Here is a 14,506-nt window from a genome sequence, read left to right as displayed (position 1 = left end):
AACCAAATCTTCAGAAAAACAGAAAAAGCTAAAAGAAGATCCTTTACAAAATAATTTTAACTCTGAACATCCTCCTGGCTGCCATGGTACCAGGAAGCAATCCCACTTATCCATCTGGATTTAAGTGTGAGTTGTAACAGAAAAAGTTCACTTCCAGGATGGCTGAAGTTGGTGGAGAAACCACACTGCGCAGGGGTATGTTACGAAATTAGGAGCCTGATCTTCACAGCAGCAGGTGGACTCTTCCTCAGGGGACTGAGAGGAAACTTCCAGGGTGAAGCCTGAAATCCTTTGAAGTAGCCTCTATGTTGACTTTATAAAAATCCTTGAGACAACAGCTGCCCAACTTGACCACTTTACTCTGGGCACACTGGTGATCTCAGTGATCAGCAGCCACTCTTGCAGCCACAGACGCAAACCTGAGGCCTTGCAGGTTTGGTGCCATATGCCTATGAGGGTTTTCTTGCCATCCATGTAGCAGATCTCCCTCAGATTTCCTACAATGTGCAGCTCCTAAAGCAGCTTCAGCACTTTTGACTCAGAACTTTTGGATGCAGCTCTCAGCACAGGACACTTTAGACAGTGCACACACTTCCCTACCCTCTGAGCCAAGGATATTGAGATCACCAGTTCTGCTTTTCTCCCAGGGATCAGGTTTTAATTTTCAGAGGTTTAAACAGGCACTCACTGAGGACTTTTCAAACTTCTGCTCTCAACTGACCACTTTCTTGCTGGTCCCAGAAGGGGAAAAACATAAAGCTGGCTTAAAGCCAGCTTTCACCATACTGCTTTCCTCCTGCATTCTACTCCAGGGGTGAAGCTGGGCTGGGTTCGGAAGATGGTACAGAATGATGAAGCAGCAGCAGTGTGTAATATTCTCAGGGTAAAAGATATAGCTCTCATGCAAATGACAATGACAAATAAATGGAAATAGATGGAAATGTAAACTGCTACTGCTCACAGTATAACTTTCAATTTTTAAAGAAAAAAAAGAAGTATTTTATAAGTTAAAATAAAAAAATGCTACAGGCAAGATACTATTTCATGTTACTTTTGTTTTAAAGGAAACACAAGTATTGCATAACAAGTGCAAATCAGCTCATTTGTTTCTTTAATGACAGCATGCTATAACATATATGGCAAGAAAGAAATACACACTACTGACTTATTTCTCCTATCAATCCATGCATAAAAACAAATAGCTTTATTATCCACACATAGCTCAATAAGAAAATATTCAAAGACATCCCAAAACATGGCAAAAGCAAAGAGGAAGGAAAAGGAGCATTTGTTTGGAAAATCATGGAACATAGGGTGAGAATGAATTTGCATTATCTATACAGGACAAATGCTGTCAATTTAATAACTCAGCATAATCCAAATTTCTTAGAAAAAATTCAATGAAGAGTTATATATGAAATATTATGAACTTGTAGTGCCACTGTTGCACCCTCTGGACAAATGAGCTTCTACTCTGGTTAGCTGGGTAAGATACCTACCCAATAACCACGTGGCAAATTGTACCTTAGAGTTTCATTGGCCTCAAGTTATTTGAATATGCTTATGTCAACAGAAAATCAGCATTTATATTCATTAGTATAAATGGGCTTCTTTACTGCAGGGAAGAGCTGAAAAGACAGTTATAAATTCAGACAGAGTCTTGAGATGTCCTTTATCACTAGGAAGTGGAAAACATATTATTCCAGTGTTCTTTTTAATTACTGGCAATAAAATTAGGCTCCAAGACTGAAGACATTTTATTCACCTCATAAAATAAATAAAGTAACTTTGTAGGGTTATGATCTATAGAGTATCCCAGCAACAATTCCAAATTCAGGGATTTGTTTTTCCTGTTTCTGCTTTAAATAAAACCGCTATGCTTCAGTTTATGAAAAATAGCCTGCTTTAGGATAAGGTTTTTGGTCTGGACATCATCCTTGTTCATTCAAACTTAGCCCATCCTTCAAAGGGAATGAGGTGTGATGATACCACTTTTTTTGCATAAGGTGCCAGGCACACATTAAGCGCCACAAGTATTTAACACTTCACCTAGAAGTGTTCCTTTATTTAGTTTACATGACTGGCAACAAACTCCCAAGATACATAATTAGGAAGTATATGCAGTCTTAAAAATCCTTACTTTCCTATGTCCTTTGATATATTTGTATTTTCCAGAAAGATCCACTTTAAGAAACAAATTGCAAAACACCAAATTGCAAAAAGTAAAAAGAAGTCCCCAGTGACCTTGTCAATAACCTTTTCAGATGCCTACAGATGAGGCTTGAAGAGGTGATGGAGAGGGGGAGGAATGGCATGCAAATAGGCTTTGATTCATTTATGAACCACAGTTTGGGCAAATATGATTGAAATAGGGGACAAGTAGTGCTAAATATATGTTTATGCAGCAGAGTAATCCATAATGCAATAAGAAAATACACATCTCAGAAAAGCACCAAGATTTCTACAAGTTTCTCCCCACAGCTTTATAAGTTCTCCTTATAGTATTTTTGCTGATATATTTTGAACTGAGCTATACAGCTCAGTGATCAGCACTCTCATTTTTAGGCACAGGCACAGAACTATGCATGTTTGATTCCTATTATGGGAAACAGTGATGGCTGCATCAGCAAGATCTCTCAGGATCTGAGGGACAGACTCAGGAGGTCTGGACTGCAGGGGCTCAGGAGCCTGTGATATCTTTACAGATATATTCAGCAGCAAGTTTTCAGCTGTATTGACATTTAAAAGAAATTCCTGCCTGCTCCTTTCTGAAGGTTGGGTGGAGGATGTCTAACGTCCTTTGTCATGTTAAAAGGACCTGTTAATAACTGAGTAATTGAAGTTGATATATTAAACATGAGCCCAGGACACTCGTGCTGGGGCCACACTCAACAAAGGACACATTATGGAAACTTGTTCAGGGCTGGCAAACCACCTTTCATTTGCTCTAAAGAAGCTCTTATCAAAGAGAAAAAAGTTTTGGGTCTTCTCTCTTTTTTTTCTCCTCTCCCTACCTCCTTGTAATCTTTTGAAAGGAGCAGCAGGCTGAACATATGTGCTCCATGCAAGGAAAGAGGGGGCAGAGCTGTCACTCAAGTGCCTCTTCTAATTTTCCAGCACGACACCATCAGGCAGACACAGATTACAGGCAGTCTGTGGAGAGGGCCACAGGACTCCAGAGAGGTTGGCTATACAGTTCTGGTCCAGATAACTAAGCTTGTGTAAATGGGGCATGTGTACATTAGGAGTAGAACATACACAGAAGAACAATACATGCACCATAGAATTTGCAGTTTGTGATAATTTAATCTTTGGAATAAAGAAGTGAGTGAGTGAACATAGCTTCTAGGATTTTGAAAATATGTCTAACAATAAGATTACTCCTCCTTTGTTTTAGATGTTTTTGTCATCTTTCAATACTCCTTGAATTGAGCTCTTTATTCTGTTCTTTCTTTGAAATAGCATAAAATAACTGTAACTTGAAATAGTTATAGACTAAAATCTATACGTTGCAGACCATATCTATCTAAAGGCTTATAACAGTTACAGAATAAATATTAATTTGACTATATATGGTAGATCTTTTTATTCTGAAGATGTCAAATAAGACTTATCCATAAGTAACTTCTTCCAAATAAAGTTATTTCTAGAAAGGAGGGAAGAAATAAGGTGTGTAAAAAGCACCTGGCAAAACAACTGATGAAAGGAAATTAACTGAGTTAACCATCTACCCTGAACAAATTAACAAAAAAAAAAAAAAAGATGAGGGATACAAGAAAGATTCAGACCATCTCTCATGTTGCAGATGGTTGACTGGATGAAGCTGTGGGGTTTTAGCTAGCACTTTTACAGAGCACAGAAAGCATGTTTCCCACTCATGTGCTCATAAACCTTACTTTATCCCATTACGTTCACATATTTATGAAATGATTCAGTTCAGAATTGCTTAATTGGCCCCTATTAAAGACTTGGCATTCTTCAGGCCTTCTTTGCAAGGTTCTTTTACTCTATTACACAGAGTGGTTTATGATACTGATTTAATTAATTTTGAGAACTCTGAATTTTAATTGGATCAATATAATCTATTTATGTTCCCACCTCCCTGCCTTTTTAATACTATAAATTCTGTAGAATATTTTAACTAATTAAAGTTTGATTGGTTAAGATTTATAATGGGAAAGACTCGTAATGAGTGTTGAAAAATTAGCATCTTCATTATACTTTGTGTGGTTTTAGCAAGTTCTATATTTTATGTTCTTACCTTTTTCTTTTAAAAATGTAGGATTCTTTCCTTCCTTTTCTTTAATGTGTTCTGTAAAAAATAATTTATTAATCTTCAGGCCAGAATGTTAAATGGTTAACATCTAACACCTCTAGGATAATGACTGAATGAATAATTGGTGGTTTCTGACACAAGATAGCAATTAAATGTGTAGCACAAAACTAATTTTCAGTTTTAGCATGCTCACAAAGTGAAACCATAAATTTTCTTAAATTTGATGAAAGGACAAAGATCACTCAAAATTTATTTCGCTTTGCAGCTTATAATAAATGTTAACAAGTGTTCCTAAATTCTGAGTTTATTCGTCTAAGTTTTCATAACAAGGGTTACCAGGGCTCTCTTTGCACTAATTCAGGTAATGACAATTAAGCTTCATAGTAAATTTACTGAAACAGTATTATGGTTATGAATTCCTAACTAAATCATACTTTAAAAAACAAAACGGCAATGCATTCCAAGATTTTTTTTATGCACATAGATCTTAGAGTTATATACAGATTTGTCTTTCCATGTTACCTTTACCTTTCATGGCAGCTGGAGGTTTCAGTTCTTTCTCTCTTCCAGGATCTGTAAAAGAATTACTCCCACCAATAAAATGACAGTCAGAAACCACAACTGAGTGAAAGGATGAGATTTAACCATAGGGGAGAATGAAGCATATAGATCAAGAGAATAAAACTATATATTGGAAAAAATGGCTAAAAATTGAGTTATTGGGAGATTTGTACAGAATTCACTGGTTTTCATTCAGAAAATTCAGTCCACAAAATGTGTTTTATAGATTTAACTGTGAGACCTATAAAATTTGCAAACTTCAACTTAATACGAGACAAGGACAGTTTTTCAGTGTTCTTAACCAGAAAGGTCAAAACTGATGCTTTGCCAAATTTTACTCATTGGACCTGACTGTGGCCTACTTCCTTCATCTGGGATTGCCCATTCTTGCTGAGCAAGGCCAAGGGTCTTCTTTTTGGATCTATTCTTTTCTAAAGGCCAGATGCTGATCAAAGTGAGTGAGCAACATAGCAGTGACAAATAGGGGGGCAAAGAGTTGCTTTTATTCTGCCTGCAGACATGTAGATAAGATGGCTGGGCCACACCAGCCTTGGTGAATACTCTCAAGGAAGAGCAGTCCCCCGAGGAAGGCATAAGAAGTGAGCTGCACCAGACAGAAAACCAGAATTCTATTTCAGACAAAGTCATTATTCTGGACTGATGAAAGGTCTCCAAATCTTTCCACCAAAAAAATAAAAAGGCAGATAAGACTGTCCCAACACAGTCTATTCAAAAGATCAAAGACTTGGATTTTGACTTCTTACATTTTAGCCATTTGACTGCTGGTTAAACTGTTTTATGCATGTCATCTGAGAAATGCTAAAAAATACTAGGTTCTCCGTCACACATGTAGAAAAAAATTCCTTCTCTTGAAAAACTTGGCAGCAATTCAGTGCCGGAAGATATTAAACAAAACTGTTAGAAGACCCTTTTGGTTTCTACACATAGAATAAGAAGTCAACACTCCTGATGAAGAGTTTGTGTTTAGGAGATGGAAGTTGTGTTTAGGAGATAGATATGAAACTTATATAAGCTACAATGGGTAGTTTTTGTGATAATTGTTTACTGCCTTAGTGACCCACAGTTCACAAATTCTCTTTCATTATAAAAGCATGGACTGTGTCCAGTAGCAGTTTATCATGATATCAATAAAGCTTCTTGTTCATGGTTTAGTATTTGTCTCTAAGACAAATTGAGATCCTAGGAAATCTGAATTGAAACAACCCAGAAATAATAATTTTTACTTATGGTAGAAATAGCCATCAAGTGGAAAAACTTAATTTGTGGTTGACATTGAAAGTCGTCTTCTGTTGGGACTGATGTCAAGAGATAAATCTTTCATTATTTTTCTCCTTCTACATTATGTTTCTAAAAACGTGATACTAGATACATCCATACAATATAACTTTTAAAAGAGAAGACTTGGGAAAAAAATCTGTTGAACAAGGTCAAAAATGCAATTTTATTCAAATAAAGCTGTCTCTTCTATTACTCACACCTCAGACATCTGGTTCAGAAGCTACTCCTGCTCTCCTGCTTTGACCTTCAAGTTTTGTACTCACCAATTTATTTTTCAGTCACTTATTTTCAAAGTGAGAAAATACACAATTTACTGCAGATATCTGTGAGGCATATTCAGTGGACATATTCAGACTTATTCATAGTCCTAATAAGAAATCAATGTCAATTTTTGAATATTAAGTTAATCACAGAAGACTGTGAGAACAGAAATAAAACTCAGTGGAAAGACTGAAAACCTTTTTCTTCTGTGCTTATGAATAATGAAAAATTCCCAAGAAATTTCATGTTCAGTGCAATAGTGTCTACAAAAAACCGAAGACATTTGAAGACAGAGCTCCAGCCAAAATAAGTCATTTAATGCGTGACATACAGCCTTTATTTTCAGAAGCCTGCCTGTAAGAAATTATAGCTGTTGTTCACCTCCATTATTAAGAATATAGTTACCCAAACTGTTGTGGAAGATATTAGTTTAATGAGTAAAACTCTAGCTTACTTCCTTGTTTCATCTTTGGTTTATCTGAAGAAAGAGAAGGGGAGGGAAACAAAAGTAAAAAGAGAAAAGAAAAAGAAAATGTTAGAATATGTGTTCACATAGGAAATTATTTTTAATACAATCAACAAATGAAAATTTATTTAAATGCATGTTGGCTCTAAGTGCTAAATATATCTTGAACCTCCACTGCTTCTGGACAGGATATGTGAATAAAGTTCATGGTTCCCACCTATCCCCTTGCATATGTGCAAAAAAAGCACGAAATCCCCTAGTCTGATATGATCTTCTTTAACTGATGGCAAGCCTCCTTTCTTAGTACTATTGGATACCACTAGAAAAAAATTTTACCTTTTTATAATCTCTTTTAAATATTAATTCTCAGTAGCAGGCATTGACTTCCTGGCAACCATCCGGCATCTGCTCATGACATTTTTCAAACAGAGGGCAAAGAGTTAAAGCTATGTGCTTTCTTCTTCACCTTTTAACAGTTAAAAATGTTACCTGTAATTTGGCTTTACAACTAATAAAAGACCAATGAATTGAGATGTTTCTACAACCTTTCAGCCCAGATGTAGGGATACGAGGTCAAAGCTGCAATAATTACTAAGAAATTTGTTTGAAACAATGAAGTTATGTCCTGATTGCTAAGCAAATCCAGCCTCCAACACCCCAGATTTTCCTGCAAGTCTCATACTGTTTTTCTTAGGTTGTAAATCCCAGTTTTGACCAGGACTGAATCCCTCTACTTTTTGAAATGCATCCTGATGCAAAGTGGTCTTTTGTGAGTAATATAAGTACATGTAATACTCAATAAGCATCTAGAAAGTTTTTTTGGCTTGTTTGTCTTTGAGTGATCAATGTGTTCGCAGCAGCTCCATACATATAGGGTGCAGAAACGAGAAGCTGAGGCAATTGCTATGTGAAAGTGTTTGTGCTCACTTCTGTGCATCAGAGGAACTGAGCTGCCAGCGCTGGGAAGTAGCTGCAGAAATAGTTGTGACAGACATTACATGTTGCTCTTATTCCTTTGACTTGGAAAGACTAGATAGTGTTGGCATGGGGAGACAGTGCTGCTGCTGCTGACTGCTGTCATGGGAAACAGTTTGCCCCCCTTTTGAGCTCCTTGGGTATCACAACTTGTGGTTTAGAAAACCCTGCTCCATGCCAACCATGTGAAACCATAGTTTGTACTGCTCAGTCTGTGCTCTTTATGGCACAGTTAAAATGTTTGGCAGATAAAATCCCATCTAATGGTGGTACATTGTAGAAAGGACAAATCTTACAGCAACCACACACCTCATTGCTGTATGAGACAGCCAAGCAGAGGGGAAGCAGTGCAGATGTCTGGAGAAGCACTTATGTGGCAATGGAAAATTATGCGGAGATACCCAGCCTAACAATAACTGAAATCTAGGCCAAGGCCCACCTAATTATAACGTTTTCCATGACAACTACCAAGCAGCTGACAGCTGCTGCAGGGTGTTTGTGCTGGCTTGAGTAATGCTGAGTAAAGCTGAAGCTGAGAAACTCGAGAAAATAAGGGATAATAACTCAACTGACCAAAGCTACCTCAGTACACATTCCTTACACCTTATTCTAAAGGTTACTGGCAAGTTCATCATCAGGGCTCTAACTGACAATTTGAGCATGACTAAATACAAAAATCACCTTGGTAGGCTGCTAGGATGTGTATCACATAAAGAAAGCCTGAGCTGATAAACTTTGGGTATTTATAACACCTTTTTTTACTTTGCTTCCTTCCTAACCTAAAAAAGAATGGATTGCTTTTAACAAGTGTACAAGAAGCAAGTATGCAGGATATAATGCTAAAGTTGTTAATAATAATAATAATAATAATTATAATAATAATATGAAGAAGAACAAGAAGAAGAAGAACAAGAAGAAGAAGAGGAAGGAGAAATCTAAATGTATTTATGTATTTAATAGGAAAAGACATATCTTTAGATGGTTTAAGGCATCAATCCTTCTCTTTTTATGTTTGCTCAGTGGCTTAAGCTTTGTTTTGACCTTGGTGTAGACTGCCCCTTGATATTTCTGCTCTGGTTGTCTTGGGATACTGGATGTAGACTTAGTGTCCCTCTGAACTATGTGCCATCAACATGTGGCTCTTGCAGTCTTTCTTCTGGTCTTCCCACTCAGACATTCCCACTCAGACATTCCCACTCAGACATTCCCACTCATGCCTTATCCATACCAGTCCTAAACTTTTTGCGAAAAATTTCAACAAGGCCTGGTATCAAAGGGTTTTGAGTTTCTCTGCAGTGGACATTTGTGACTCTTCATGGGGCTGAGGTTTCATCTGGGACAAGAAGGGCATCTCAGCTGACTTCAGGGAGCCTCTGCCTCTTTACCTGATTGCAAGTTACTCTCAGACTGAGTAGCAAAGGCTGACTCTTGTCCAGGCTAGGGGGGCAGGAAGCCTCATTGGTGGGACACTAAGTTCCAGCATAAAACATTTCAGCTGAAGTGGGCAGCTGTCTACCTGAAGCTTTTTGTCGGGGTGGCAGTTTTGTGGAAGTGGGACAAAGCCAGTTTTATAATGGAAATTCCCTGTTGCTCTGACAAACACAGCAAAGCTCTGAAAAAGTACTGGTGAATGAATGGATTTAAAGATTGCAGTCATCTGGCTCTCTGAATGTGAGGTTATTTTTTTCTGTGCCATTGTCTTTTAAGAGATAACACCAACATGTTTTGTTTTCTTTTTACCTTGCACTGCTGCCTTCTTTGCTTTTCCTTCTTTTTTTTCAAGTCCTGCTGCAAGTAAAAGATAAGGTTTAAGTAAGACTTCTAGTCAGAAGTGTTTTTACATCAGAAAAAGCTCTTCTTAAGTGCTTACATATTATTTTGAGTCAAAAGATTTCAAATTTGCAACCATGAGATTTCCCCCCCCACCAAGATAAGAATACATAATAGATATTTTTTATTTGTCTGAAAAAAGTGGGTTTTTTTCTTTCAGAAAATAAATTGTAGATCTGGTCTAGCAGAAGGTGGGGCTGCCCAGTGCAGGGGGCTTGGAACTTAATGATCTTTAGGTCCCTTCTAACCCAAACCATTCAATGATTCTGAGGTGTCAGGTGAAAGAGGGGCTAAACTGCTGCCCATATTTTGTAATGGGGAAGAGAGCAAAGCAAGCAGGTCTTTACCTTGCCCAGCCATCTGAGGGTTCCCCAAGCAAGCATGGTTTTCTGTTTGCACCAGCAGAAACCCCCACTCTGCACCCCTTACACAGCAAAATATTGCCCCATATTCTCAGTTTTAAGCATGTGGTTATTCTCAGTGAGGGTAGCAGGCCACAGATGGACTGTATGTTACAACATCTAACTCAATCCTTCTGAATAGTGAGATTTCTGCTGTCAAGCAGAAGTGTGAATTGGACCACTTGTGCAGCAGGGCCATTAAACTTTACTGACACCAGGGGAAGCAGCTGAAACAGCCCAGGTCAGGATGCATGGACATATCCAGTTACTTATCCACAAAATTTACAACCACAGCTCCTAAATTCATTTACACATCTTGGGAGACAAGGGATGGAGATCATTTGTTCAAGGCTCCACATTAAGGATTAAATTATCCAGGAAGAGGTGGTGCAGGAAGGGATACTATTAGATTTTGCTCACATAAATATGGGTCTCTTTTCTAGTTAATGACAATTTACTCTGCAGGTTTGGTGATGTACAAGATTATATCTTTAGGACAACCTGTATATTTCTTATCTAATTGAATTATTTGAGGTTAAATCTTGTAAATCTATAAACATACGTTTAGCTGTAAACAACACTTCCAACACTTCACTTCTGTGAAACCAAGCTTTTGTAGCCACATTTTATAACAATTAGGCTAAATAAGAAGCTTTGCTTTAATTTAAAAGGCTATCCTGTTACAGTGTTTGAGATGAAAAATGTGTCATTAAGAAAATCAGCTTCCCTGTCATTGTCTTGTTTGAAAGTAAAGAACAATCAGCAGAAGTGGCAGGATGTAAAGTGGACAGTGAAAATTAATTTACATCTGATGTGTATAGAAAATGTCTTTGCAGCTCTTCAGGGTCATTAGCACATACAACAACCTCTCAGCTTGTTATTTCAACATGCCATTTTATTACAACAAATCACAAATGAAAATTAAGAGTTTGGCTTTTAGAGACAAAGTAAATTCTGAGGGCCATGTTCTGTTATCATTATTTATGCCGAGAAGGTCAGGGAATTCAAAGGACCTGTGAAGTTTCCTCCATGTGTGCTCACTGCTTCCCTGCTGCCTGGACTGCAAGTCTGGCCCCAGGGGCAGCACCAGGACGTCCCTTCAAGAGCATTCTGAAGCTGCTGGGCACGATGGCTCAGGCAGATAAGCTCAGTTAATAAGCTATGGACCGTCTTCAATGTCTGCTGGTGGGCTGGGGGCCAAAGGAATGATCTGTTCCCAGATTCCCTGAATCTGAGATTCAATGAAATGTCAGGCATGGGTAGATGAACTGCTTCACATTGAGTGGGATGAACCCACTCACAGGCATCAATCACTCCCTTGTGATGTGAGCAGGTGTTTTTGAGCAAGCTCCATGTAAACAGTGAAATATGGCACTTCTGCACCTCAGTTACCTCAGGGAACTTATTTTATTGAAGATAATCTTCAATTTTTCTGAAAATCAAGTCTAGGCTGAAAGGATGTCTGATTTGATCCTCAAAGAAAAAAGTGAATATTTCATTTCTATCCAAGTACCTAATTTTTTATTGGTGTTCATGGACACAGAGAAAGTCAAAGAGGGCCAAAGATCCTTAATATTTATTGTAGGCCTCTGCTATTAAGTTCCATGTTACCTGGGCCCATATCAGCTGTACTACTTATACTAACCATGAGCTAGACACAGAAAGCCAAGATTAATCTGAGCACAGAGCCCTGCCACTGAACAAATCAGTATCATGGTGCTTCTAAAATGCTTACTGAAGTGGGCAATATCTTGAAGAATAAGCTGATTCTAATATGGAAATAAATATATGAAAAGAGGAACCAGAAACCTGTCCCATATGCATTCCAAAATACATTTTTAGCATCTAAAGCTGCAAAAACAGCTATGACAAGAGTTAAATGAGTTATTGAGAACTATTGTTTTCTCCAAAGAATACTTATCCTTTTTTAGCTAAAATGAAAGCAGTTTCGGTTTGTAAAACTTCTGAAAACCAGAATACTAATGGAATAAAAGTATTTTTTCTGGATACTGAACTGCAGGCTAGAAGAACAATACTGCTTTCTGAGAAAATCAGGTGTTTATTCATCAAATTTTTGTGGTGGTGGTAGACCACGAGTGTGGTTATCATGAAGGAATCATCCATCCTCGAGAAACATCAAGGCTGCTATAGCAGCCATTACTATTTACAGTGTTCTGGCTATCAGTGCATTCAGTAATGATACAACATTTCCATGAGCGAGTGCTTGTAAAGAAGTTGCTGAGACAGAACAGAGCTTCAGTAACTTTTGGGAACTGTCAAGTAACATCAGCTAGACATGGCAGACCAGTATCTGGAAGGACAAATGGGACATTCCATTATTCCTTTTGCTTTTTCAGAAGTGAGGCATGAGCTACTTTGGTGATGCTGAAGGTCTTTTATCATCAAGGTAATAGTTGTCACTTTGAAAGTCTGTAGGAATAGGAAGCCTGTCCACCTAGAGTCAGTGTTTGGAATAAGGCTCAGAAGGTTTGGTTGTCTTTGCTTCTATCAGAACAGAGAGAAATTTTCTGAGCAGGTCAAGATGTCATCCCTTCCACTGGGCATTTTCAAAGGTGTTGCTGCTTCTGAATGGCAGCCTGAAAGATGATCTCTTTGTGAAAAATGGTCCTGTTCCAGGTATTCCCTATTTGAAAAGCTCATCTGTTATCCAAGTGACTTAAGTAACATGAGTGTTGTAATGTATTATAATTTTCTCCTCTGCAGAATGGCAGGCATTAAAAAAAAAAAAGAGAAGAAATATAAGCCTCCTTTCCCAAACCAAACCCACAAAAACACCTGCATGAAACAATACAAAATAAAATAAATACACATGAAGTAAAATCATGTATAAAAACCTGTGGATCCCTGATTCATATTTTCAGTTAAATATACTTTCAAAAAATAGATTAAATAAATGAAGTCATACTCCCACATATATTTTGTCATTTCTCAGGAAAATTCTTGACAGCTTGGCATAATGTAGACCAAATGTGCACTTTATTTTATAATTGTTTCTCTGATTCCATCATAAGCTCTTAGGAATCAAATGAGAGACAATTCAGCAGATATTGTTTTATGTTGAAAGTGGCCAGGAGAGCAATTCATCAGTCAAATATTTCTTCAGTCTCAATATTTGTAGGCTACAATCAAATTTGTCAGAATATTTTTATCCCAAAAGAGTCAGGTTGCATAACTAGCATCCACATCAGAAATATGCATTCTAAAATGTCACTGATTTTAAAGCTATTTTGAGATATTTGCTCAGTGTGATGGAAGAATAAAAGAAATCATTCTCACTGGAAACAAAAAACATTTCATTCATTGAACCCTGAGGTCAGAGGCTCCTCATTGTGACATCAAAAACATTAAGAAATCATTAACCTAAGAAGTGTGTGTCATGGTTTAGGAACTGTTCTGTTGTATGGAGAAAAGAAAAATTTTCATGCTGTAGTGGCTTGTGAGAAAATGCAAGAAAGCTCCATATGAGTTTGATAGCACATAAGAAATACAAACTAGTGGGAATGGCCCAGACCTCCTTCTATGCCAGCAGATTAATATTTTTTTAATTACCAAAGAAGAGACTTTCCTCAAAAGCCTTGGTTTTTTTTCAGAACAAAATTGTTTGCCTTCCATGAATATGCTTAAAAAAATTTAAAAATGAGAAAACAAACCAATATATAGCAACAATGTAGAACAAACAAATATGGGTTTAAAAGCAATTATTTTCTTCAGACTTAGTGAAAGGTTAAACACTGCTAAACTACTACTATTAAACACTACTAGAATTTGTCTAGGTCACAAAAAAATATAGAAGACAATAACAGCATTCCTTTGTGATTCTTACTAAGTGGCAAAAGGAACAGCTGTAACATTTTAATATAAATATGATTTTTCCCCTGGAATACAGGCGATGTTTGAGTTTCAAAATGAGCAACATAAAGTTAAATTTAGATGTCTTGTTAACAAGAAATTTTTAAGATATCAACAATTACCCCAGGGCTAAAATCAGCTCATTTTTATTTAATGAAGAATAAAACAAAGTTGTCATTTACTTACATACTGGGGGGCAATTTCAGGTTCAATATTAGGTTGATCCTATGGTAAAACTAAAATGGCTGAGGCCAAAATTTTCAGTTGTGAAACTGCTCTTTTGACAACAGAAATAACAGAAATATTCCTGTACCATATAATGGAAACCCACAGCTTCTACTTATCCTTAATTAACCGAACTTCCTAGATTTTTTTTCCCATTTGCCTGAAAGGGAATGCTTACAAAAGTATGGGGGCCATTGACATGAATAGTCATGGACTGAGAGTTAAGGGCAGTGTGTAACTTGACATTCCATTTTCCATTTTTGTTTAGGCTACAACTGAAATCTGTAATGTTCTTGAAGGTAATTTGGAGCTAGTATCTTACATTGCACCTATGTAAAAACC

General features: G+C 37.2%; 1 protein-coding gene across 8 annotated transcripts in view; it reads right to left on the bottom strand.

Moving 5' to 3' along the window:
* The window catches only part of TRDN (triadin), a 227,863-nt gene that overhangs the window by 61,514 nt on the left and 151,843 nt on the right, over positions 1-14,506 (bottom strand). For 6 of the 8 annotated variants that reach the window (XM_069010861.1, XM_069010857.1, XM_069010862.1 and 3 more), the window contains 4 exons: positions 9,579-9,626; positions 6,852-6,875; positions 4,805-4,849; positions 4,262-4,312 (listed from right to left, as the gene is read on the bottom strand). In XM_069010861.1, the coding sequence (XP_068866962.1) occupies positions 4,262-4,312; positions 4,805-4,849; positions 6,852-6,875; positions 9,579-9,626 (168 nt within the window). The remainder of the gene's footprint in view (positions 1-4,261; positions 4,313-4,804; positions 4,850-6,851; positions 6,876-9,578; positions 9,627-14,506) is intronic. The other 2 variants (XM_069010858.1, XM_069010860.1) reach the window with 2 other exon arrangements.

Source organism: Aphelocoma coerulescens, chromosome 3 (genome assembly GCF_041296385.1).
Source record: "Aphelocoma coerulescens isolate FSJ_1873_10779 chromosome 3, UR_Acoe_1.0, whole genome shotgun sequence".
NCBI classification, from domain to species: Eukaryota; Metazoa; Chordata; class Aves; order Passeriformes; family Corvidae; genus Aphelocoma; species Aphelocoma coerulescens.
This window is presented reverse-complemented; position numbering and strand designations above follow the sequence as displayed.